Source organism: Barbus barbus, assembly GCF_936440315.1.
Source record: "Barbus barbus genome assembly, chromosome: 6".
Lineage (NCBI taxonomy): Eukaryota > Metazoa > Chordata > Actinopteri > Cypriniformes > Cyprinidae > Barbus > Barbus barbus.
In genome coordinates this window covers 13,681,951-13,709,353 of record NC_136734.1, presented here as the reverse complement: position 1 = coordinate 13,709,353, position 27,403 = coordinate 13,681,951, and the positions used below count along the sequence as shown (strand labels likewise).

Sequence of the window (27,403 nt, the reverse complement as noted above, 5' to 3'; positions counted from 1 at the left end):
AAGGACAGAAGTGAGAGAAAAAGAGAGAGATTTGGGAAAGGAGAGAGAGTGTGAGTAAATGATTTAACAGCTAGCTCTCTGAAAGTGCAGAAGATCAGAGATCGAGTTGTGAGCTGCCCATCATTCTGATAATCCAGAGAGCTCACATCTGCATTAACACCCCCACATCATACGAAATGCTATCGGTGGCGATGGCTGCCAGGATTCTTTGTGAAGCAGGAAAAGAGAAGGGTTTGATTGAAGGTCTGGCAGAAAGTAGCAAGTAGAGGTCCAGTAAAACAGAATGATGTGGATGTTGACGATGGGGTTTTGTTATGATCTATTCCCACCTCCCACATGAGAATGAGCACACAGCATCTCTAATGGAGCTTAGTCGAACCCAATAACACAGACATTGAGCATTACAATTTACACCTGTTATGGTAAGTTGATAAATGTTATTTCAAAATGGCAGAACACTCCCTTTTCTTGTGTGATTTATACGGTGGGACTGCAAGAAGGTGTTGACTTTACACTGTTTCAAATTAATGTTATTTCTCTTCTTTAACTCCTGGGGGTCTCAAAGTGTAAAAACCTGATAAAAATGCAGCAGGAGTGCTTTTGAAGTAGCTGAAGTGGAAGGCATTTTATTCATTTGGGTGTCCATAAAATATAGTCACTGTTGGGGGAATTGTACTTTTGCAGCAATAGTGTGTAAAAAGATAGTTTGTTGCTTGCCTCTTCCCGCTAACATTCTTTCCAAATCGATGTGGAAATTTCACTTGCCTAAGATAAACCTTTACTTGGTTGCCAACAGCTGTTTGCTGTTTCTTTATTGTTTACAGTGAAGAAAATCTCATTTGTGCTTTTTACCACTTTCATAAGTTCGCCTGCCCATCCAGTCTTGATGGTTAATGGCAAACGAATTTGGCTTGTCGTCCTTGATGGCTCGGCTTGAGCTCCGATATGATACTACATAGAGGGAATAATATCAGAAATAGAGGAGGAGATGGGGGAGGTAGAGGAATGCCAGAAGAATTGTTGCTGGGATGGTATATCGTGGGGGAAGTCGTGGCCTAATGGTTAGAGAGTCGGACTCGTAATCGAAAGGTTGCGGGTTCGAGTCCCCGGCCGGCAGGGATTGTAGGTGGGGGGAGTGAATGTACAGCGCTCTCTCCGCCCTCAATACCACGACTGAGGTGCCCTTGAGCAAGGCACCGAACCCCCAACTGCTCCCCGGGCGCTGCAGCATGGCTGCCCACTGCTCCGGGTGTGTGTGTGTGTGTGTGTGTGTGTGCATTTGTTCACTACTCACTGCTGTGTGTGTGCACTTGGATGGGTTAAACGCAGAGCACCAATTTCGAGTATGGGTCACCATACTTGACAATACGTCACGACTTTACTTTATATAGGCTTGTGATGAGGATTGACAGGACTGAATGATTACGCTCCTCCAGAAACCTACATTTGGGACTTCATTTATTTACAGCTACCGTAAGAGACAGGACAAGAATTGGAGAAGAGTGAACAGGATCAGGAAATGTCATAGGCTCATGACATCCACATCAGAGCATGTGTACCAACTGTTCTTTTATCTCCTATTGGTTGAATTTCCCCCCCACTTTTGTTTCTTCCCCTCTTTCTCTCTCTCTCTCTCACCCTCACTCATGAGACACATTATTATTTCATTGCACCATTTTAAAAGCTGGGTGTGAAAGTTGTGGAATGCATTCAATGACTCACTCTCAGACAGTTTGGGAGAGGGAAGGAGCAAGGAGACGAGAGGAGGAAATCAGAACAGAGCAAGGGAGACATGAAGAATGAAAAGGAAAACATCTGGGATTGGACAGCTCATAACCTTGACATTCAGATAATTCATTTTATCACCCTGTTTTGGGCTTAAGGCCTTAAAATAACTGTAGCAAGCACTGCTTATTCCTTAACTTAAGCCTGGTCATGGGATGTGCACAAAATTATGAATTTCATTATAAATTATATACATGTTGGAAGTCCAATAAAATATGAGTGACTTGGGCTTGTTGCCAGTGCAGAGAGGGGAATTTTCCTTCTCATGTCATATAGTATATAATATACATACAGTACAAATATGGCATGTGGTATTTGGTTGTCTTCCGAAATCTGGCAAATTCTCACTTTGTCAAATTCCATGTTCCAGGTTTTTTTGTTTTGTTTTTTTCCCCCAGCGTTTAAATTTCTTAGTTAAAGGCATATGGAACAGCATTTACACTATCAACAAGAAATCAATATTACAAAATTTTCATCTATATTATAGCTTTATTTATATTGCTTATTACATTTTATTGTATTTTATTTTATAAATACATAACATTTTATTATATTCTATAATATTGTCAGCACCATACAATTTATATTTGGCTTATGTCGATTACTTTAAATGTATTCTAATTTTATATTTGTTGTATGTTTATGTTAAATTTATTATGATTTATGAAAAAATTATTAATGTCTAAACATGAAACATTCAGTGGAAGTTACGGGTTCTTCGTGGAATCAAAGAGGCCAATTAAGAACATGCAGGTATAATTGTGAATGTGTGGCTTTTGTGACTGGCTATCCATTTTCCAGTTATGACCATATGACATATAGATATATGTTGGTTTGGAGACAGATCTTGCTTGATATGAAATGTTGGAATTAGAACTGCTGATCAATTTTAATCATTGATTTCAAAATAAATTCCTATTTTTAATTTAATGTTTGTAGACATTCAGCTATTTGATTCTATGAAGATGCTTATTTGATCCCAAAAAGATTCTCCAAATTATGATTAGCTTTGACGACAGAATCACAACTGTGCAAACAGTCCTGCCCCTCGGCCGACATGCTCAGAGAGCTTTATAGTGGTCTGCTATCTGCTGTCCCATAGTCTGCTTGTTTGAGTGTTTACCAGGAGATAGCAGTGTCTTCTCAACCTCCAGCCCCTCTATACCGCAGTCATGTTTTGCCCACCCCTCTCTCATTTTGTCAGAGTGTGGAGTGTGTGCAGAGGCTGCTGGTTCAAGGCTTTTCCCTGTGTAATACCAGCTGTCTGAGGCTTTAGTGTGTGGCTGAGGGATTCCAGATCCCAGGCACAGGTGTAGATAGCCACTGGGCCTCACATCAAAGTTCCTCTAGATAACCCAGCAGCGTTTCATGTGTGAGGTATCTTTCCACAGAGCAAAATGTCCCCCTCTCCCCATCCTCCTGATTTTCTCAATCCTATACTATCTCTGTTGGCTGTCTGTGGGTCTGTGATCCAGCAGACCAGACTATTTCCTCTTCTTCTCCACATTGTTTCACTCTGTCTTTTTCTCTTCATTCAGCATGGTGAATTAGAGGTCTACAACCCAACCCAAGCTAGACAGGACCAGACAAACTTCAGGTTTGTGGTTTGTGTTGGTGTTCTGGTTTATAATAAAGAAAAAAAAAGAAAGAATTATATACACATACACACACACACACACAATAATATATTAAATAATATATTATTTATTTTTTTGATTGTATTGTTTTGATGTTAATAGTCTGGCTCAGGGACAGGATATAAAATAAAAAATAATAAAATAAAAATGAAATCTAAGCATGAAAGTCATTTGAAAAGTAGCAAAAAAAAATTCCCAGAGTTTAAGAAACACCCATATACTACTGTGTAGTCTCAATAGAGAGATGCACAATTTTATTTTGACTCCAATTATCCGCATCTACAAATGCAGGAGCTAAGGAAAAAAAATGTATTATGTGTCGTTGTTGTTTGATTTATGCTTTTAGAGCAGAACAGACAGTGAGACACTTAATGAAGGTTCCTAGGACTTAGATAGTGCTCTTTTTCTTTCAAAGAGACAGTGCTGTCTTCCCTTCTTATATGTGAACAATGAGGCCTTTTGATTTGGCCCACTGTAAATTTTGTGGGCAGCAGCAGTGGGAGTAGGGAGGTCACAAGGCTTTAATATGCTTAGCATTGACTGTCTCTCCCTCTTTCTCTGCAGCGCATCTATTAGAGCCCTGATTTGATTTTGGTCTATTCATTTGCAGTCCCAGCAGTAGCCTGCGGTGGCCCACTCTCTGCCCCTCTAATTGGTTGTGTCTCTGCCTGGCTGTCATTAGATTAAGTCGGACTCCTGGACACTTGTAGTCTGCGCTTGTCCTTCCATTTATTCAGGCTTAATGTAACACAAAATTCATTACTGATCACATTAAGAGTGCAATCGCAGATGTGGGGTGAGCTCTGACGAACCTGGGGCTAACCTGATGGAGGGAGCGGGAAAACGCCGAAAAACAGTGAATGACATTGGAGAGTCATAGCTAGAGATTGAGATGTACTTGCTTTGGGGTTCATCAGAGGGCGATACTGATTATGACATATAAATTCAGAATGAGAATATAACATTTTTCACTTTTTATGAGACAAGATGTAAACAAACTGTCAGTATGATTTCAATGGTGGCCTTCATTCTTTAGAAAAGGCAAAAATCTGAATTACAGTGAGGCAAAAGTGAATGGGGCCAATTCATAAACAGTAAAATACTCACCGTTTCAATAGTCACAAGATGTAAACAATACGCTTACTCTCCTCTTCTGCGCAAGGTCGTACACAATTTTATAACTTTGTTGCCGTGACAATGTAATAGCAAAAACTGTAAAATATTATTTATTTATGTAAAACATAAATAAATGTTTTACAATGGGGGGGTTACAAAAACGTAACGCAAAAGTAACATAATACATTGCTTTCCGTGAAATTAATAAAGTTTCAGTCAGGGTAGATGCCAAACTGAACTTTATGCGGATGAAAACTATATTGTTAGGGACAGACTTACGGTCTTTACATTATAAAGGACCTGGATCACATCCGATTTTAATAATGTAATTTTATAACTTTCAAAAATATTTAATGAAGTTTTTCTTTTTTGAAATGTTGAACAATTGCCATGTTTTTAAAATAAAAGTGCAATCCAGTGAACACTACCCTTCTATCTCTCACACTGTTGTTTTCATTCCTGTCATAAATGAAATCTGGCATTTCCCTAGCTAAGGTCTATATAACAGCATAAGTTCAGCTATATTAAATATGCATTATATACACACATCAATGTAAATGAAGGAAGACTCACGGTAAATGAAAGAGACTTTCTTATATTTAAGCCACAAGAAAGCGTAATGTTTGAATGTCTCTAGTATTTATATAAAACAATTAAGTATTTTTGCAAGCCTTTGTGTGATGTCCAAACCAAACACAAAAAGAGCACCAGACAAGAGCCTGTGCAAAGCAAAGCAGAGAAGCATGGATTCCAACAACGGCCAGAGACCACCATCCCCTAGTGGTTTTGTTGCATAAGACAGGGGAAAATAAATCCATAAAGTCCATTAATGTTGCCATGGTTAAATTACATGGTTTAAATTAGTACCCAGGTCATTAAAGGATTTCTTAGCCCAGATTTTTTTTGGAAAGTGGAAAGCTAGTAGCAAAAAAAAAAAGAAAAGAAGAAAAAGAAAGACCAGATGAAAATCATGGTCATTCATTCAGAATAAGATTGCCTTTCATCAACAAGCTTTGAGGCATTCATCTTTGTAAAATAATTTTAAGACTAAAATTGTGACATTAAATGTTAAATTAAACTCTTCGTACATCACTTTTAGGCAGATAATACTAAAACGTGAATGCATTTAAAATCAAGGCAGTAGATATATACTTTTATCATTGTGATATCACATGATCAATAGGCTACCAGCTATTATGGGAGCCATGTCTGTCTCATTAAACTACAATGTCATGAGGTTGACTCGCTTTAACTCCTCCTCAACACTCTTCAGCTATTGTGAATGTTTCTGTTTTCTCCCGAGGCAGAGAAAATAGTGGCAGATGGTTAAATGCTTACTGTCTGTGCTGGAAGGGAGGTGGGGGCTCAGAGGTCTGGATTCAGAAGAGAGCTGCCAATATGAGGTCATTTCTGTTTAGGAAGAGCAGGAGGCCTATAAAGGGGTGCGAGATACTTTTTGACATCCTTTGAAGATGCCTTGATAACGTCTGCGGAGTCATACAGCACATTGCCTGCAGCGTAAAATGCTTGTAGGATTTGTAATTGCAATCTACAGACCATCAATGCAATAACTGAACAAAATCATTTGGTTTTAATGTGTAGAATACAGAATATGCAAACATATCTACACTAATAAGCTTGTTTTGTGAACACCTATCGGTTTTTTAGAAATTGGCAGAGAAGAAGCAAGAGAAATTGGAAGATTAAGAGAATCCCTTCCCAGTCACCACCACAGTGTTGCCCTTCTGTAATCAGATTTCCAAAGCTGAGAAGTTTCACTCATTCGTGCAAATCCGAAACAAATCACATTTTGAAAATGAACAAATGTCCAGAGCGGCTTCTAGTCTAATCACATTCCCACACTCAAACTGACAAAGTTACACATTCTGTCAGACTCTCATGCTTATCATATTAGCATTTCATAACATTTAACAAATTGTCAAACTTTAAGAACCTCATACTGACACTCTCACAGAGGGTAGGGAATTGATCATTCTGTTCACTTGGTTAATTTCTACTGTATTTACTATTAGTGTGCTTAGTATTTATGTACAATTAGGATATTTAAAATTAAAGAAATAAACAAACAAACAAACACTTTGCAGATGCTTTTATCCAAAACATTCAACATTTATCAGTTTGATCTTTTTGTCAATTATAGTAACTTCCCTCATTTTTTCGCACCCTGCCTTCATTTAAAGATTACAATTATTTTATTTTTTATTATTTTGTTTATTTATAATTATTTTATAAAAATATATAAAATATTTATTTACTCATTGACATTGTTCCAAACCTGTATGACTTGCTTTTGTGGAACACAAAAGATATTTCATAGAATGTCTCAGTTGTTTTTTATCTGTTATTTCTTTTCTTTTCTTTTCTTTTCTTTTCTTTTCTTTTCTTTTCTTTTCTTTTCTTTTCTTTTCTTTTCTTTTCTTTTCTTATCTGTTTTGTGTTTTGTCCATACAATGAAAGTCAGTACACTTCTAAACAGAAGAAAGAAACTAATACAGGTCTGATATAATATGGGTGAGTAAATGAAAATAGAATTTTTTACTAAATCGTAAAAATTATAGTGAGCTCACCAAAATGCGTTTCGTAATGGCTTTCTGATTGAGTAAATTACTCCGAATATGGTTTTCCATTCAACCATAGCTTAACAAACTTATTTGCGAGGCTCTTTCTGTAGATTTTTTCATGTGCCCCTCTTTGCCAGATCCTTATCGCTCATCAAAACATTACAATTTCATTCAACCGAACAGTTTAACATTGATCATACTTACATTCACATGTATCCTCATAAAATAGCAATATTTGACCTAAGGAGGGGAGGTCTACAATTTTAAAACTTATGAAACATTTTTGAAGCAATTGCATGAAAAGTGTTAAACTTGTTTAGTACATTTGAAAACTTGCTGGATTTGCCCAAGCAACCATTGAGGATAAAACAAAAACAGCCTTTTATTTCTCCCGAATGCACCAATTCAGATGTTTTATTTGGTGAAGCACAAGGTCAGAGCGCAATTATGAATTGGTTTTGAAACATAATTGGGCTTTACAAAATGTAAGATGAGGTTGGCAGAGCATGCAATGAAACCCTCCTTTGTTTTGTTCAATGTCTAATAACGATGAAGTAAGCTTTTTGCAGCACAGGCTGTTTGCATTGGAAACATATCTGTTCACATTGCCCCGGCGCAAGGCTGGGTTGATTATAGCAGTGAATGCGGCGCTGCATTGGCGTGTCCCGACATAGATATGCATCTCTGCTGTGTCCATGCCATGGCTGAGTGCCTGGCCCTGCGCTCTGGGCTTTCTGCGCCCGCTCACTTAATCAAATCCTGATTCGGTTCGCCTCTGCGCTTGAGCACCATGTCACACTAACATAATGTTATCTGGACTTTGGCCTTTTTCTGACTGCCATTCCCAACCCATCTGGAACGGACGTGGTGGGTTTGTTGTTTTTTTACAGTCACATTCGTGAAACCTCTATTTTCTGGGTCCAATCTGACTGTTTAAGGCTACTGTATTTACCATTACACGTGTGTGTGTGTGTGTGTGTGTGTGTGTGTGTGTATCGCCATCCTGACTGGAGAGTCACCATCTTGAATCTAATCTGGTATTTATGCTGCACAAAATGTTTATCTTATTCATTATTATGAAGTATATTTGCATTGTCTTCCACTAAAAATTATTTAAACATCCAGTTACTTGAGAAGAAAAAAAATCCATTTGATAGGACATGAAATAAAATAAACCTTGGTCATTTAGTTAAATTCATGATTTAATTATAAATTAAATCCCACCACATAGGGGTGAAAAAAGAAAGAAAGAATCCCACACATTGCTAAAGCTTACAAATCATATTTTTAATGCAAAGATTCAGCCATGCAAAAAAAAAAAAAAAAAAAAACGTTTTTTTTTTTTTTTTTTTTTTTTTTTTCCAAACAGACCCAAATTTAAAATACAAAGCCTTTTAATAAAAACATAATTACAGTCAATAAGAACTAATGTCAGACCTCAACGGGGAAAAAAAGCTATTGTATTAGATATATGGTTAAAAAAATCACACAGTTTATAAATGAAAATACTGTATGTTCTATAACTAAGTCTAAAGTACTTTTTTATTGAATGCAAGACAAAAATACAGACTGTCAAAAATATAGAAAAATACTGTTTCTGTTTTTTTTATGTGGCACTAACTGAGGCAGCGAAATGTGCACGAGTATGGGAGTGTGTGTTTCTTTGTGAATGTATTGCCTATACTCTGATCCATCTTAGGGCCGTTGAGAGACCAGCACAGCACCAGAACTTGGATGAATCATATTCAATTTAACAGTGCTTGATGCCCCCTCCCTCAGCAGAATGTCATTACATTCCAAGCATGTGAACTTTGACAGCCAGATATGTAACGTATCTGATCTGATCTCAGTTCAGTGGTACTGAGCTCATGGGCTGATTTGGAAACAAGATATTTAGCCAGAGTCTCTGGCTTAACTCATGGCTCAACAGCACAGGGTTCCCCTGCCCCGGGCTTCAGCGGTGCCATAGCAGGGTTTTCATTAAAGCGTAATTGAAAGCGGCTCTAGTCCTGCTTTCTAGACTTCCTCCACTTCCACCTGCAATGTCTGGAAGTGTATTTAATGATAACAATGCTCCATGCTACTAGGCTCATTAATGAGTCCCCTCTTCCCAAAAAGTATGATGAGGTGTATCTGTTTTCAGTTTGTGATTGGTGCCTGATGGTAAAGCCATGCCCACATGATCAAGAAAATGGTTCTCAAATGTGGCCAATCATTGTAAACAGGGAGGGTTTGATGTATATAAATGTCAAACATTATTCAGAACAGCTCAACAGCAAGACACCCTCTACTGGTACAACAGTGATGACTAAAACATAGATACTAAATATGTCATTTATAAGACATAATGTCATAAGACATTATTCTTGTCCGATTTTGATCCCCCCCCCCCCCCATTCATTTATTCAAAAATACATAAAAATGCATCTATTGAAAAAAATGAATTGACAATTCCTCTTCCTCCACCACAAGTTGAGCATATTTGTCATTTCAGTATTAAAATTCATTAATAATGTGAATTCTTGAAACCCTCACTAAGTAACTTTGCATTACCTTTTTTGTGTGTTTGGAAAAAAATAATGGCAAAACAAGTTCACTGCTTATTGCTATTTGAAAAAAACCCCCGTCTGTCTGCCAAATCAAAGACTGTAAACTATTGTGTGGTGTCACTCAAAATCTTCATAATTTTTATAAATGAATAATAACTAAAACTAAAACCATACAAAACACCTGAAATTTTGTTACCTGAAATAAAACATACCTTAACTGAAAACCCCAAATTTTGTATTTATTTTAATTACACTAATTGTTAATTTTCATATTTGTTTAGTTTAACTTTAAGTACTATAATGACTAAAAGCAAATAAATAAAAAATAATAAATACAAATAATAATAAAAAACTATAGACTTATTAATATAAAACAATACAATTGACAAACTAAATTACTAAAACTAACTAAAATTAAAGTGAAAACTAAAAAATATTAAAATAATATGTTAACAAAAACTATAATAGTATATCAGTGATTCTAAAATAACAATGGTGTACACTCTAATTTATTCAAGGTTAAAGGAAAATACAACCTTTTACTTGTGTGGTGCTTTCATAACATTACTTTGTTGTATGAACATCCCAACTGCCTGGATATAGCAACATCAGCTCAACAAATAGTGTGAATTTTGAATTTAATATCTGTTTGTCCAAATAAATGCGTATGAGGGAGAGTTCGGAGAAACCTGAAAGCAGTCCTTATTTTCACAATTGCAGCTGATGACAAAAGTGACACAAGAAATTACACACTTTCCAACATTACACTACATTTTAGAAAGACCAGCGGTCTGGTAAAATATGAAGGTGAGGGGAACGAACCAGCTTTATTGTCCTGGCCACATGGACAATTCTAATGTGACAGATGGGAATGTTGTACTGTATATAATGAGCATGTAACACAACCCCATCCTGAATGTCAGTGATCTGGCTGTAGGGCACTGGAGGTGAGGATGTCTCCTGGCTTTGCCCTGTCTAATGGAGCTTGATTGGAAAATATGGAGATGGAGCGCTTGCGCTCGATCCATCTTCCTGCGGCCTGATCCACAGAGGGGCATTTTGACGTGCAAGCGCTAACCAGAGACAGCTGGGGCACCATGGTGGGATTATACTTTAAACAACATGACAAATCAGAAAAAGGAGGGGGAGGTGAGGAAGCACAGGGGCTTGTGGATGTGGGTTGCCGCTGAGGATGGCCAAGACGGGCTGGGGTAAGTCACGAGTAGGCCCTGAGTCCCTCTCACTCAGGTTTGACACTGGCACAACTCACTGATTAAGAGCCTCCTGTGTTTCCCTTTGATCTCAGGCTCAGTTTTTGAGTCTAATGCCGTCCTCCATGTATCTCTGTCACAGCGGCGCTTTCATTTGGGGCAATGTGTTCTGAATCAGAGAGAGAGGGGGAAAAGCTTGTGGATGCTGGAGATCTGATCGGAGACCAGATTTGCTTGGGTGTTTTAAAGCGATTAGCTTTAGAGCCAAAGAGGTGAATGCTTTCCCTTGATCAGACATGTATATGATGCTGAGGTCTCAGTTTTACTAACAACAAAGCCATTTTGATATCACGTGAAAGCAGATGGATTTATATCAGCCTGTATGGGGCCGAAAGTGAGAACAGAAAATGTAAGAAGATTATAGCTATTCACCGGAGCGCACTAAAGCCAGACCTTATCTGAGTGTTCTAGTGTGCTTGTTCTTGATGTTGATACATTTTCCCAGTTTTTTACAGCACGAGGATGAAATTAGCCAAAAGTTGAAGATGTTTGGATTCAAAACCATTATGTTTGTAGGCAATTACACCGTAAACGAATAAATTGTCTAAGCTAGTTTTGCTTGAAATGTAAAAAATGCTACATTCACTTTTTGAGCACAAAGCTAGCAGCTTTGGGAATTCGAGGGAAGAAAAAAACAAACAGTCCGCAGTCCAGTGTCTGAAAAGTCTCACAATGTGGGTGCATTAGGCCACACAAGAAAGGCTTTTAGGTCTTTAGTGGTGTTCATCAGCTTAAGTCCTTTAAAGTAATGAGCCACACTCACATTCCAGAGGGAGCTGGGGCTCAGAGAGGGACTGGGCCTGATCTTTGGCCAAAAACATGATATCATTGCAGATTACGGCCGATAAAACCATACGCGGCTCGTATGCGTGGGTATAGGTCAAGTGTGTGTCCATGCCAGTTATAATGAAGAGAAAAATGCATAGATATAGCAAGGTTTTATTAACCCTCTGGTGTTGTTCAGTCATTTTTTACCAAAAAATCTTACGTTTTGGTTTTTTATTTTTTATTTTTTTTACATCATTGGAATGGTACACAATTTGGTAAAGGTTTAAGTGGTCCTGAAAATAGTCACACTTGTATTGTTCGTGGTCAAAAATGACCGCATTTGAAATGAATAGAAAGTGAATTTCAGCTAGTAGAAATGTTTAGTACTGTGCCCAAAACAAAATCTTACTGAAAGCTCATATAAACCTCAAATTTGGAACACAACTTGATCAGATTTATGATTTAGATTTTCTTGCAGTTTTGGAAGAAAACTTTTTTTTTTTGTTTCACCTTTTTTGTACATCTACCAAGTGTCATCTTTTTTTTGTTTTGTTTTTAAAGAGACCAAAATTAAGTCTGTGCTCTAAAACATTCAAACTTTATGACAACTTAAGTTGGAAATTTAATTTTCAGGTCTATGCTCAAAAAGTGTTTAACAGGTAATAAATGGATCATAACTATTCCATAAATACAATTTAGTACCATAAAAAAGGGCACAAGAGGGTTAGGTTTAGGTATGGGGTAGAGTTGAACTATTTAGAATAAGCAATCGTGCTGAATAAGCCATTAATATTTGCTTTATAAGCACTATTAAGCAGCCAACATTCTTGTAATATGCATGCTAATAAGCAACTAGTTAATGATGAATAGTTCCCTAATCTAAAGTGCTACCAAAGTTCTTCAAAATATCTTTTGTTTTCTACAAAGGAAAGGAAGTCTTACAGGTTTAGAAGCGCACAGGGATGTGTAAATGATGATAGAAAACTAACCCTTAAATATAAATAAACTTCTAAATTGCAGTTCTGTCTTGACTGTGTTTTTTTTCGTTGAAACATTGTTATGTCTTGACAGAAATACTCAATGTCATGAACTGTATATAATCTCTCATGTTCCCATCTCTGGGCAATCACTGAGTCCTCCTCAGCCTGTGTAACATTTAAACCTGCTATCACTTTACTGCAAGTTAACTTCTCATCACATCTGCACTGCCCATTGTGCAATCTGATCTGCCTCTCTGAGAGAAATAAAGTTAATCTCAGAGATGTCTAAGCTTTTGAATGGGATTTCAACTTTACAGTTTCGACCTTGCAGTGACTCCATCTGAGCCCAGGGTGACCTAACATAATGTCAAATGTGTCCCAGGTGTGGACTGTGACCGGAGAGGTGAAACCGAACGAGATTGATGGCCCTCTTCCTGCTTGCTTTCGTCTCTGATGTTACTAGAGATGGAGATGATCATTCAGAGGTTGGAGAACGGCTGGATGTAGCAGGCCAATTGTTAGTTCTCTCGATAGATGACTGAGAAATGCAAAACACCTTTCCATCTTTTTTTTTGTGTTATCTTCCTCTGATTTTATATCTTCTTTCTTTCTTTTTCCCAGTGTGTCTATAAACAGTCAGTGTACAATTTATTGACGGCAGTCAGGTCTTAGGAAAGAGAAAAGAGTTATATTGGCATAAGAGAAGATTGAATTAAAAAAATGGAAATTGTAACAATATTTACTCACCCTCATGGTAAGAAAAGAAGATATTTTGTTTCAGTTCTTTTTTTGAATGAAATTCAATGGAACCCGAAACTTTCAAGCTCTAAAAAGGCATAAAGGTAGCATGAAATTAATCCATGCAGCTCAACCTCAAACATCATGACTTTGGTCACTTGATGCACAAGAACTACGTAATCGAGTTTAGATCATGTTTATTGTTTGTGTCACCATATTTGATGTAGTCTGTGTAGACATGTTTTGGCTCAAGGGCGATTAAAGACTTAATTCTCTTTTCATCATAAAAGTCATCATGTCACTTCAGAAGATGTAAAATATATCAATAGATGTGTATGTCATAATACCATAATGTACTTTAAGCATATTATTCAAATATGCGAATTATGACAGCATTTTCTATTTTGGATGAAGTATATTAATTGAATTAATCAGTTGTTTCCAGACAGCAGTGAGATTAAATGGAGAATTTGCTGTCTTTTAGGAGAATTTTGCTAAAAATTTTCATTTTGCTGTCTCCTGCTTTTCAGATGTTTCTCAGAAAAAGACTCCAGTGATCTCACATTATTTTCCAATAAACTTAAGAATTGGAAAATAAAAGTTGGAGATGTTAACATAAACTCCAGAATTTCTTATAATACCAAATTATCAGGGTTACCATTTATCCATATTTATTTTATAGCTCTTAACTCCTATTGTGTGTCAAAATTGTCTCTGTTTGTGTCACAAGAGAAGAGAAGAGAAGAGAAGAGAAGAGAAGAGAAGAGAAGAGAAGAGAAGAGAAGAGAAGAGAAGAGAAGAGAAGAGAAGAGAAGAGAAGAGAAGAGAAGAGAAGAGAAGAGAAGAGTAGAGAAGAGAAGAGAAGAGCAAGTAATGTCCCATAACCTGTCCTCCCCACCTCTTGACTCAACTCATCATATGGCTTTAATTACGAGTTATTACCCTCAATATCCAGGGAGCCATTCCTCTTGTGTGGGACCTCTGAGATCACTTCCTACACTAGAAGTGTATTGTCTCAGCACAGAGAGACAGAATAAGAGAAAGTGTGTGTGTGTGTGTGTGTGTGTGTGTGTGTGTGTGTGTGTGTGTGTGCCATCAAAAAAGCTATATTAGCAGATAGTTCCCACAGAGCAGGGTTCGTTTCCAGTTCAATACAACATAACCACTCTGACAACAATATTTCCATCAGATTTCCTTATACGAACCCTCCTTATTACTTCTGCCTAACCCAAGCTAAGTTACCTGTGTTTGTATTAACCAACCAGTATATAGTGTTCTCAGAGAGGTGTAATGTATGTATTAATGTATTATGATGTATTAATTTCACTGACCTCTGAAGTTAATACATTCACCTTACAATACAACCCAGAAGAGAGCTGACTCTCCCCCACACTCCCGCCAGCCTTTGATCAGTGGTGAATCTCATCCTAGAGACTGGCTGAAAGAATTACCTTTTTAAGGCATCCCAAATATTTTTTCGCCTCTAGCCAACAGGACAAAGGAAATTTTTACCATGGCCAGCAATGCATTACAAGAATTCAAAGGCTGTTTTCAGCTTGGAACAACAGACATACATGTATTGCATTGCTCTTGCTACCTTAATCAGTCAGGAAAAAAAAAAAAACTGTCTCTAACTTGCTCAACAGATTTACACAGCAAAATAGCAGGACTGCTTCCTTCTAATTGTGTGTGTGTGTGTGTCCATCCTGACTGGAGAGTCACCATCTTGAATCTAATCTGGTATTTATGCTGCACAAAATGTTTATATTATTCATTATTATGAAGTATATTTGCATTGTCTTCCACTAAAAATTATTTAAACATCCAGACAATTTTACTTGAGAATATTATTGTATTATTGTATTAACTAAAGCTTTCATACCCATTGTGTGGTTATGTACCCTTCAATAAATAGTTTTTCCTTTTTCCAGTGCTGTTATTGGAAGCCTTTGGAGAATGGCTATATTTTGTCAGAATGGTTACTAAGGTGAAATGTGTTCGAAGAATATGATTTACAAAAGTATTTTTTACAGGGGTTTTATTGGCAAACACATTTTATTAGGTGTAATCAACATAAATTCATAAGTTAAGTCACTGCCTTGACATGCATAGCCTAATTGTTAAAACCATAACACCATTTGATCAGGCTTTCTGGCACTTATCTGATTTTTGCAGCTCGAAAACTCATGACACAGAACGGACACAGACGTTCAAAGTCACGCAAATACATGTCCGTCACATTTTGTGTGTACACGAATGGACTAGCACGCTACAGATCAACAGGTATCAAGCTATAGAACGTTTGTAATTATCGGATTGGTGCTGCTGATTTCAAATTCGTGTATTTTATAAAGTGCTAATTAATGCAGATTAGTTATAGACCTTAATGCTGTGTGGTACAATTTATTAATTATTATTAATATTCAGTCTTTTCTGTTGTTGAATATGAATCCGTGATATACACTGCCTGTAGGGCCTATATATCTTTGGAATAAAGGGCGACACAGAATTCTATAAAAGTTCCTAAACTTGTACATATAATAAAACGATTTCCTTATTTGAACAGACGATTCATGTTGCTGCTTTCTTCTTTTCTTTTGTGTGTTTAAAATATTGAGCGCTCATCTTATAAAATCATATTGATCACTTGATCTTCTATTGGTGGACACGAGCGGTTGGGAAGAGTTTTACTCATTATACCCATATCTTCAAGAATAAATTTAGGCATATGTTCGTGCTTATACATTTTTGTAATAAACACCCCAAAATGATAAACCTGACCTGATCCTTGACCTGCTTGTTTAGAATGTGGAAAAAATAGGCTAGAGACTTCTAGTAGATTACAGCCTATGATATTGTCGGAATGGGTATTAAAATGTGTGGATTGTTCCATGTAAGGTTGTTTAATACGCTGTATGATGTGGCAGACATTTGTAGTCGTTAATGATGTCAATGAGCTCTTTGGTATTAATAATTCGTAAAGAAACTAATTTCAAACCATATTAATAAAGAAACGTTCACATTTATTTTATCAAGTAACATCTTACATAACCTGGAACAGAAGATTTTTATATTATATTACCCTTATCTCTAGATATTTCAATCTTGTTCTATGTTCTTTTGGATATTTGGTTTGGATTCAGGATGAAAGGCGTGTTTGAGTTTACAAAGGACAAGGAGTGGCATTAATCATATAGGTCTAATAATCATATTTAATTTCCAGTCACTTGAATATTTCGAAACGAAACGTTAAAATTAAGCGGCGAAGTCGTATGTTCTTTTATCGCCTTGTCTCTGTTTGTAATCTTAATAAATAATTTTCTTTGTCTTTAAGTTTTCTGTGCTCTACACCAAACAAAACAAAGGAAAAGGAAACGGATAAAGCCAATATTATGCTTTATAAACAGTTTCTTATTAAACTATGAGGTGAGTTTATATTTTATATCACCTGCTGACTTATAATGAATAAGCGAATAAACTGAAAACATTAAAGACCAAGTTTGAGTTACTCCAAAAGGAAAAACTATTGGATCAGTCGTTCACTCCTTACAGAAAAAAAATTGGAATTACTCAAAAAATGTAATGTATATATGGTGATGAAGCAATTCGTCCTATTTTAGTTTTTTATCTCTTAAAATATTAATAAATAAAAGTAAAAATATAAGGGTTGACTCCTACAGTTGTGTGGAAATGACGCATACTGTATTTTGCCATAAGAATTAATAATAATTAAATAAATGTTTGCTTTTACAGAAGACCATATCACTGAGTGTCTTGTTTTGGCCTACATACATTTAGCAAAACATAAAAGAAACAAAAAGAGACATTTTTACATTTTAACATCACGTGGTTCTAGAATATGCACCTATAACATCGGCAGCAGGGCAGCGGAGGAGAGAGTGTGAAGGAGGGGTTCTTCTGGGCTGTTCTTGAACCGAGAAATATGAAGAACTTTGACAGGTCTTAAACGGTCTGGCGCCAAGAACTTGATCCACAGGATAAATACAGCGTTGGGGCATTTTGCGGGTGATGCTGTGCAATGGTGATTGCTTAGATTTGCAAAACCGTTTTGACTATCCTGTAGGCGAGGAAAGAGATGATGAATAGCATTATATACTTTGATTTTTGTATATCTTCAAACTCAGTTATTTTAAGCTAAGACCAAATAGTGGTCAATTAGCTACGTTCACAAGACTTTCGTGTCGGTTCGCAAAAGAGAGAAAGATTAGAAAGCGTTTGAATGAAATCGTGCCCTTAACACCTGCATTGACAGCTGTGGTAAATTTACTAAAACAAATAAATGAGTTGGACTACTACATGGATCTTTGTTTATATAATTAACTTGATGAGTATGGTAAAATCATTAACTTGCTTCATGTGGGGTTAATCTGTGCAAACCTCTTTTCAACATAATGTAGGCTACATAAACTAAAGTTAACGATGGTATTGCTCAACATTGTCAGCTGTGTAATTTATTTCTATCTATCCTCAAACATTTGACATACCTACCCTCGAACAAGTAGACGTAAATACTTTGTAATTCATGATTTTATTCATTCAGGCCTAAGCAAACTGATTATAGATTTAAACAATAAGTTGAGACATATCCCAATACAAATAAACGTACAAAACTTATAAGTAATATTATATTTATAAACAATAGGCTAAATCAATTGCAGTTCAATAACTAAGAATAAAATAGAACACAAAGCGCAATAAAATACAGTAATTAGATATTGAGAATTATATAGCTAAACAATCAATTCAATACAGTTATCTGTTGTTGACGATTACAGTATAGGCTATTGAACAGTTCAAAATCCACCTGCATTCATCATTTATCCTACATAACTTTGAAAACATGAAGCTTGCCCCCTATTAAAAGGCTAGAACTCTTACCAAAGACGAACATGTCGATACAGGATGATCCAAAACAATATTTTTATGTCCTTCTTCTGCTGTTCTGAAATGAATGAATCTTCCCATACACCCTTGACTGAAAATCCTGGACCCGTAACTCAAGATCCTCGCATCTGTCATAAACTCAAGCCCGCCGTGCTGCTTCATCTCTGACGGTATTCAGAAGCAACCTGTGTCTCCCTCTCGGGATAGTTTTGAGTCCTTCAGTGGGAAGTCATTTCTAAGGCTTACAGTGAGCAATTCGGAGAATGAAAGAAGTCATCTGAAAGGAACAAACAAAATGCATTTCCTTTTGACATTGTTCGGCTTTCCAAATCTCTGAACAAATGATTTGTGGAAATAATGTCAATCATACATTGTTCTTTCTCAAAGTAGTCTAGCCAGGCTTGATCAGATTCAGACATCGTTTCAAACACAAGAGATAAATCTTCCATTTGTGTCACTAAGTCTAATTAATTGTTGAAAGCGTAAATAGACTGGCACCAAAAAATGGGGGGGTTTTCTAAACATGTAAGCTTTGTGGAACACTGAGTGGATTGGTGCACTCTGTTTGAGAATTCAGGGGGTAAATATGAATTGACAGGGGTAGGTTCTTATTGTGGGACTCCAGCCGACTGGCGCCAAGCGCACTTTAACAAACGGAGTCCCACTTAATCAAGGATCTGTTGACGAGCCTCTTAAAGGTACACGACTGCTTATGGAGCTTTAAAGCTCAGATTGTTACTCTGCTGTACCCTGTCGGTCGATTTAACGTGAACTAATCGTGAACAGTTCTGGGAAATAAGGAGAGGTCAAATTAAATTTTTATGCAACATAAGCTACCCACTGATCATGCCTCGATTTATTAAATTTGTTCCAGGCAGTATTTAAAAAAGCGCGTTTTGCCAAACACTGTGATAGTACCTCGTTATTCCTTCCAGTAGGCAATCCGTAAAAAGGACATAAATCTCGCTGAAACCTTCCTTCCTTTTCGTCTTCAAACGCATTCAGTGCACCGTGCAACAAACTTTGTATCGCCCGGAGATCATCCGGTCGATTTAATAGCCTAGGCTATCAGTTAATTGTGCAAACTGTAGGAAAGTTGTTATAATAAATAAGTGCATTTGTTCTTTAATCTAACTGCTACTAATGTCCGTGGCGTGCTGGTTGCTATATTGTAAAACCGTTAAAATAGCGACAGTTTATTCGACGTTAGAATAATTTTGGTATGTTAGTTACACGTAACTATAAAATGCAATGTACAAAATGCTATATTTCTTAAAGTGCGACGTTGGAGCATAGAGATCAAGAAAGCACACGATCGTCAAACTGATGAAACACAAGCCGAGTAAAGCACTCTCTTACCCGGCTGCCTAACAGCAAGATGACCGTTCCTCTGTTAGGTTATGCGGGGGTGGGGTTTCCAGATCCTTACTCTGTCATTGGTTAATATTTTATTCTGTTGACATGTTTTCTTACTGCAAATGCTTCCGACACCTTCTAGCCAACCCCCCCTTCACGATCTTGGCTGGAGCTGTCAAAACCACGCCTATGGAGCTCTACAATTGGTCCAGAATGCGTAAAATCTGCAATCAAGACGGTTTGGTTCATTAGTACTGGGGACCCAGTGAGAAGAGACATGTACACAGTGGTCAGGGAAGAACCTACCAATTCTACATCAGTGCGCAGGACTTTCGCATCCTTGTTATTGGGGCTGCTTTAGTTTCTGTAGTGGCTTGGACAGAAGGAAAACTGTAAATCTACACAGAAGTGTCAATGTTGCTTTATTGAAGGATAATATCACTGTGTTGCAACTGGACATCCCCGACGGTACTGCCATTTCCTACCAGTCCTCTTCAACTACTGTGAAACCAACACTGTCTTTTTAAGAGGGCGACAGCCAGTTGGACTTACGCGAGTGACAGGCGCAGTTATTTTAGAATATTATATTTTCATCTGACTTTTTGGATGCACCGATGAGAGATCCAGTTTTCACAGCGAACGCTATGGCTTATCACCCTTTTCACGCGCACAGGCCGGTCGACTTTCCCATGTCAGCTTTCCTTGCGGCGGCTCAACCCTCGTTCTTCCCAGCGCTCACTTTACCACCGGGTCTCAGTAAACCGCTGGCGGATCATGCGCTCTCCGGCGCGGCTGAGGCTGGCTTACACGCGGCGCTTGGACATCACCACCAGGCGGCTCATCTCCGCTCCTTCAAGAGTCTCGAGCCAGAGGAGGATGTTGAAGACGATCCTAAAGTTACATTAGAAGCTAAGGACCTTTGGGATCAATTCCACAAAATCGGAACCGAAATGGTCATCACTAAATCAGGAAGGTAAGGCGCCCCCCCCCCCCCCCCCCCCCTTAAATAACTTGATGATAACGATGTTTATTTAGGCTACTTGCCCTCGAAAATGTTTGGTCTGTTTCTCTATAGAAAATTTTGATTATTTAGCTAGAAATTAAATAGCTACTGCGCGATAGAAATTATGTTTCGGATGATCGAATTACATCAACGGCACTAAACAGTCACAAAAGGCTCCATTTCTATTTCATGTCATCATTAGAATAATATTCACACTCGTAATCAAACTAATACCTGTTATATAGCCTAGCTAAGTAGAATTAATGCTTTTGAACAATGTAAATATTGCGCTACACAAAAGGGAACTACTTTTTTTACGAAACACACACACACACGCCAGCCGTAATTGGCTGTGGGGTCTTTTTTCCCTCTACTTCTTTTTTGGCCTAGGCCCTACCTGAAATATGTAAATATAAGAAGGATTAAGGAATAAGAATCCCCCTGATTATAGGAATATTCTCGTAAAATATTTAAAAACATTAGTGAGGATATAGTCTGGTACGATTGTGTTATTGGATAGCCTGTTAGCCTATGCCACACGACCTAGATATGAAGGATATTTATTTCTGGTTAAAATGGAGAGTGTATAGCTGAACTACTTGTCTGTGTTTCATTTATTTTAAAATGTCTTTACAAAGTAAAATAAATATTTTATTGCATAAATTCGGCCCCATGACCCATACGGTTATGTCTGTTCCGTCCACAGGAGAATGTTTCCTCCGTTTAAAGTGCGCGTGAACGGCCTGGACAAAAAAGCAAAGTATATACTTTTGATGGATATTGTTGCGGCAGATGACTGTCGGTACAAATTTCACAACTCTCGATGGATGGCCGCAGGAAAGGCCGATCCGGAGATGCCCAAACGAATGTACATTCACCCGGATAGCCCTGCCACGGGTGAACAGTGGATGGCAAAGCCTGTTGCTTTCAATAAACTCAAACTGACCAACAATATTTCGGATAAACATGGATTTGTAAGTTGCATTAATTTCTCTTGAACTGCCTTCCTATTATGTTATTTCCATTCAGTGATAGTATAACATAAAAAGATAAAGTTATCTTGGTGATCAAGAAGCAAAGATGATTACGAGATTAAGCCAAGCACAGAGTTTGGACATTTAGGGTGCACTGGACTTTTAACGTGTTTTCAGTGTCTGTCGCTTAAATGAAGCATGAAAGAGAAGTTGCTTTAACATTAAATTGCATGGGGCAAACGTCCAACTGAGTCCCGTGATCGACAGTTTTTTTTTTAAGAAACATTTTTTGTAGAACAATTAGGCCTAAATGTCAATTTCGAAAATATTTTTGTATTATAGGCTAATTAGCTAATAGTCTAATAATAATACACACATTAAACACTCAATTATACAATTACGTATCTCAACTATCACCCCCCAAAATCTTAACATTACTATTAGAAAAATGCCTTTTACTCTAATTATTATTATTAGTGTATTATTGCTATTATTATTATTTTTGTGCAGATTTTTTATTTTATATTTTTAACAGCATTTTCATATCATTGTTTGGTATTGTTATTGACCGGATATTTTTGTTTATATTTCAGACCATTCTAAATTCGATGCACAAATACCAACCCAGGTTTCATATCGTTAGAGCCAACGATATTCTGAAGCTCCCTTATAGCACCTTCAGGACATATGTATTTCCTGAGACCGATTTTATAGCTGTCACTGCATATCAGAATGACAAGGTAAGTTAGAGCGCCTACATTTAGTTTAGATGTTTCTTTTTTTCAGTTGTTCTTTGTCATATTATTATTATTGAGCTCAAGGAAATTATTTGTAACATATTTTATGTTTTAGAATTCTGTTTAGTATATGATATGTGTCGCTATGCGTCCTTCTGTCTTTTTGTCACTGCCATGAATAGAATTCAATCTGTTGATTATAATTGGGATGACAGCACACTGAGTCTGGTGCCTCTATAAACGTAAAGTTTACAGACCAGTTACGATCGATACGTGCAACGAATAGTTTCTTGTATGCATAACTTAAGATGCTTAGTAACACTATATGTTTTTGACAACTTTTTTGACCCCGTAAAAAAGAAAAGTCTCTGCAGCGTGAAACTAAACTACAGTATATGAAGTCACAATGTATTTGACTAAACAAACAAAAGTAGGCTATTCGGATTATTTAATTGAATAGCTACGAATTAAAACGTTATAAACGTGCATTAATTAATCTTAATTAGCGAAATATTTAACCAGCCGTTGTGGAGATAGCTTTTAAAGACATTTTATTTGCTATAGTTTATTTCATTTGATAATTCTTTAAAAACACGTATTACAGTTACAGAACAATTTATTTTGAAAAAGGCTGCGCCAAAGAAGCATGAAAAAAATACAATAAATCAAATTTGACTCTTTTTCTAGATCACACAACTGAAAATCGATCATAATCCATTCGCGAAGGGATTCAGAGACATGGGGAATGGAAGAAGAGAAAAAAGGTACTGTGTCTGAACGGTTATTTTAAACCATCAAATATGCACAAAACTCAAACATTTAGGTATGACATCTAATATCACTTAAACTTTCAGAAAACAGTTAGCCCTGCCGTCAATGCGCATGTATGATGATCAATGCAAAGTCGACCGAGATGGAGGAGATTCGGACGCCTCATCTTGCGAACAAACTGCTGGAAGGGATTCAGTTCATTCACCGATTGGACCAGCAACAAGTCCACTTAAATTCAACAGATCCAGAGGTAAAAACATGCATTGCAATTACATTCGAGCTTTTCCTAATTTAGTGCAAAGTTTCTTATGTTTATTCATATGCTAACATAAAGAAAAAAAAAAAAAAAAAACTTTTCCATGCATTGGATCATCTTATTTTAATCATCTTATATGTAATGTTCTTAGATTAGATTTTATTAGTTCTGGTTAAAGCTATTGAGAGCGAATTGATGAATACAGTGTCAGTATGTTTACAGTCAGTTGCCTGCTAGTTGTTTAGTTCCTGTCAGTTTGATCTGTCTGGCTGGAAGTGTCTTCCAGTGTCTGCTGTTTATTGCATAGCATAGCATAGCATATGCAATTGGCTACATCTATGCACAGCCATTGTTCTTTAATTTGTGATTACCCAGTCTTATTTTTAATAAAGCCTATCTGACCAGTTACAGGCTAAAATCATTTTAAGAGGCGAAAAGAAAGAACTGTCTGCTATAAAATATAAATTGTTTAATACATTTAATCTTTGTGAATATTCTCATCTTTTTTTTCTAATATTATCTTACAATTAGCTTTTTGTGCCATTTAATAGTAAATGAGGACCAGAGATCTCATTTAAGATATAGCAAAGTGTCCATGCTTTCAAACTTTATTTTTACTATTTTGCCTTTTAATTTAGCTTAAACAAACTATTACATTTTGTGGCTATTTTATAGATGGAATGATGGCTATTGTATTATTAAATTTGTTGAGGGGTCAGTGTGGTTAGTATTTGCTCCGATTAAATTAAAAATTTCAGTATAAAGTTGCAAAAATTAGCTGAAGAGCCTCTTGGTTTTCTACAGAACCAGTTTATGAGAATTATTAGTCCTCGAAGCACGTCTGGTTATAGGTTTGTGATATGTGAGTGTATATTGGTTTTATAAAGACTGTCTCATGGACGTTTTGGTTCTGCACATTTTTCATCTGAATTTCATCACAATTCATTAAGAACTCACTAAAGAAATTCCTTCCAACTACCCACATCTTAAACGTTTCATGAAATCATGCTCGTGCCATGAATGAAAACAGAGGAAGTAATTAGTGTGGAAAACATATTTTGTCCATTCTTGTGTAATCAAAGGGAGTAATTAAACAGATGCAAGTTAGTATGCTATAAGGAGTGAAAATAACAGTCTACATTTATAAAACGGACACTTTGGTTTTATCAAATAAATAAATAAATAAAGCTGATGAGCTATATCTATATTTTTTCCAGATGACAAAAACTGCAATGAAAGTGACAACGAACTTGACCAACATGATGATGGAACGATCAGAGTCAGTAGTCCAGACCAGACACCACGGTCACCATTCAGCCCACACTGTGAGGACAATGAGAGAACTAACCCAGAAAATAAAGGGGACTATTCGGATTCAAGGAAAGAAACTGACTCTGTCTTCAGCATCAGAAACTTGGAGAATGACAAACTGGACAGCAGGAGTTTGAAAGAATCAGATAACTCCAAAAAGGATGCAGACTCTGTGGGCCTGAACACAGTCAAAGATGGCTTTTCCCCTCTGATGGTCCAAACAGAAAGCCCATCACATTTTAGTGCAAGTCACTTGCATAGTCTAGCCCTCTCTGGTTTACACAATCAACATTTCTTTAACCCACTGAGTACAGGACAACCATTCTTGTTTCACCCTGGGCAGTTTGCTATGACTCCTAGTGCTTTCTCAACCATGGGCATGGGACACTTGTTAGCCTCAATGTCTGGAGCAAGTGGACTAGAGAATGGCAGCCTCTCTTCTCAGAGCACCAGTTCACCCAACCCTTTCCCATTCCACTTATCACAACATATGCTTGCATCTCAGGTATGATGATTATCTACTATAATATACATTATCACTTACTTATAATAAAATGTAGGCTACTTCAAATCTGTCTAAATATTTGCTATCTCCAGATATTATCACAGCATCCCCAAGATAGTTCTTCAACCTCCATCAAACCCTGTTTAATCTGTTATAAATTTTCTTTCCAAACGGGTTTACAATGTCGGCTGAATTTGGAATCAGTTCTACATGAGGGAAATTGATGTTTATGCTTGGAGACATCATTTTTTAATTATATCATCAGTAAACGAAGCTCTTTGTCAACCTTGTTTAGCTAACATCTACATGCATTTCGCGCTAATTGGCTGCAATATAGCCTTCTAACTATAATTCTCCCCTTTCTTAACAAGACGAATGTATTTCTCCATTTTGTTATGATAATGAATTAAAATAGCTTGTTGTTTTACATTTAGGGTATCTCCATGCCACCGTTCGGGGGATTTCTACCGTACCCGTACACGTACATGGCGGCTGCAGCTGCGGCGGCCTCCGCTCTCCCCGCCAGCGGCGCCGCCTCCACCTTCAGCCGGAACCCCTTTCTTAACAGCGTGCGGCCAAGGCTGCGATTCAGCCCCTATCAGATCCCAGTGTCTATTCCTCAGAGCTCCGGTCTGCTCACCACCGGCGTGCCGAGTGCTCTGAGCGCGGAGTCGGAGTCATCGAAATCAGGCAGCAGGGAAAGCAGTCCTATATCTGAACACCACAGCCATAAAACCGGAAGCGGCCAGAATAAGGGATCTCACAAATCTTCAGGGACGGATTCCGTTAACGAACTGCAGAACATACAAAGATTAGTCAGCGGACTGGAGAAACACAGAGACGTGTCACCCCGTAGCGATTCACCAAAGTGACCCCACCAAGCCATTCGCTCATTCTAATTGCATAACTATGCTTAAGTGAGAAAAAAAAGTAAAATCTTGATGGTTGAAGTTATGGCTCGGACATTGGAACATCCCTCATCATACCTGGATTTAGAAGAGAACTGTATACGCCCACTTTTCGGATCTATACGGCATGCTGATTTCATTTACCCTTAATTTGGCGAAGAAATTCTAGGCTACTATGAAAAAAGAAAACGCAAATCCCTGGACTATTCTTTTTTTTCTGTTTGAATTTGCTCTACATGTAATATCCAAACTATTTTAGGCCCAAATTTTTCAGTGTATTTTGAAAAAGGACTGCAAACGCAACAGTCTCTGACAACATCCGAGGTTCAATTTGCTTGTGTCTGGGACCCGTTTTTCTAATTATTTATAATATTAAAAATAAAATACATATGTAAATAAGGTTAATGGACTTAAGGAGACGGATTTTAATTTATTAAAAACTGTACATTGGTGTGTAAATACTATTAAGTCTCGATTTGTTACATTTATATATTTTTTTCTCATTTACAAATACGAATATTATCTAGCGCTTGATAGCAGGAAACAGAATGTGTTATGTTTGTGATATCCTGCCAGACACGTAAAGGAAAGGCCACTGTAAATCTAAATCTCTGGTGATACATTTGAAAACTATTTCATTTGTAGCTAAATTCAACAACAGATGTTTAAATGTAATGATGGTGCATAGGCAGGGACAGCTCAGGTTTCTTTCTAATCATGCATTGAGAAGGTCATTCTGTAGTTTCTTTCTTATGAGAGCTTATCTGTTTAAACATCTCGGTGCTGGATTTTCGGGTAATTGAGCGATTTTGTTGCATTCTCTCAGTTTCAATAAAACGAAAGTGTTCATTTAGTCTTTTGTATTCTTTTGTGTAAATATAGGATTAGACTACATGTGACCCTGGACCACAAAACCAGTCTTAAGTCGCTGGGGTATATTTGTAGCAATAGCCAAAAATACAGTGTATGGGTCAAAATGATCGATTATTCGTTTATGCCGAAAATCACTAGGATATTAAGTAAAGATCATGTTCCATGAATATATATTTAAAAATTTCTTAGCATAAATATATCAAAACTAAATTTTTGACTAGTAATATGCATTGTTAAGAACTTCATTTGGACAACTGTAAAGGCTATTTTCTCAATATTTAGATTTTTTTGCCCCCTCAGATTCCAGATTTTTAAATAGTTGTATTTCGCCCAAATATTGTCATATCATAACAAACTATACAGTAATGGAAAGCTTAT

The 27,403-nt window shown here is 37.0% G+C and overlaps 1 protein-coding gene and 1 long non-coding RNA gene across 2 annotated transcripts; one reads left to right on the top strand and one right to left on the bottom strand.

Annotated features, from left to right (window-relative positions):
* Positions 1–15,455: 15,455 nt before the first annotated feature.
* LOC306871373 lies at positions 15,456–19,911 on the bottom strand. The gene is made up of 3 exons (XR_013784329.1): positions 19,691–19,911; positions 18,326–18,608; positions 15,456–17,504 (listed from the first exon to the last, which is right to left on the bottom strand). It is a non-coding gene; the product is annotated as an uncharacterized lncRNA (long non-coding RNA).
* On the top strand, positions 19,828–27,004 carry LOC306871372 (T-box transcription factor TBX2b-like). The gene is made up of 7 exons (XM_079419233.1): positions 19,828–20,660; positions 21,397–21,664; positions 22,258–22,404; positions 23,089–23,165; positions 23,256–23,422; positions 24,646–25,244; positions 25,679–27,004. Exons 1-7 carry the CDS (start codon positions 20,302–20,304, stop codon positions 26,114–26,116), a joined length of 2,055 nt encoding a protein of 684 aa, XP_079275359.1. The 5' UTR covers positions 19,828–20,301; the 3' UTR covers positions 26,117–27,004.
* Positions 27,005–27,403: the final 399 nt, after the last annotated feature.

Excerpts from the sequence above, each read along its gene's own strand:
- LOC306871372 (XM_079419233.1), top strand. The coding sequence starts at position 20,302 with ATGAGAGATCCAGTTTTCACAGCGAACGCTATGGCTTATCACCCTTTT. Across the intron at positions 21,665-22,257 it reads TTTCGGATAAACATGGATTT|ACCATTCTAAATTCGATGCA; the intron begins GTAAGTTGCATT and ends TTTATATTTCAG. Across the intron at positions 22,405-23,088 it reads CTGCATATCAGAATGACAAG|ATCACACAACTGAAAATCGA; the intron begins GTAAGTTAGAGC and ends CTCTTTTTCTAG.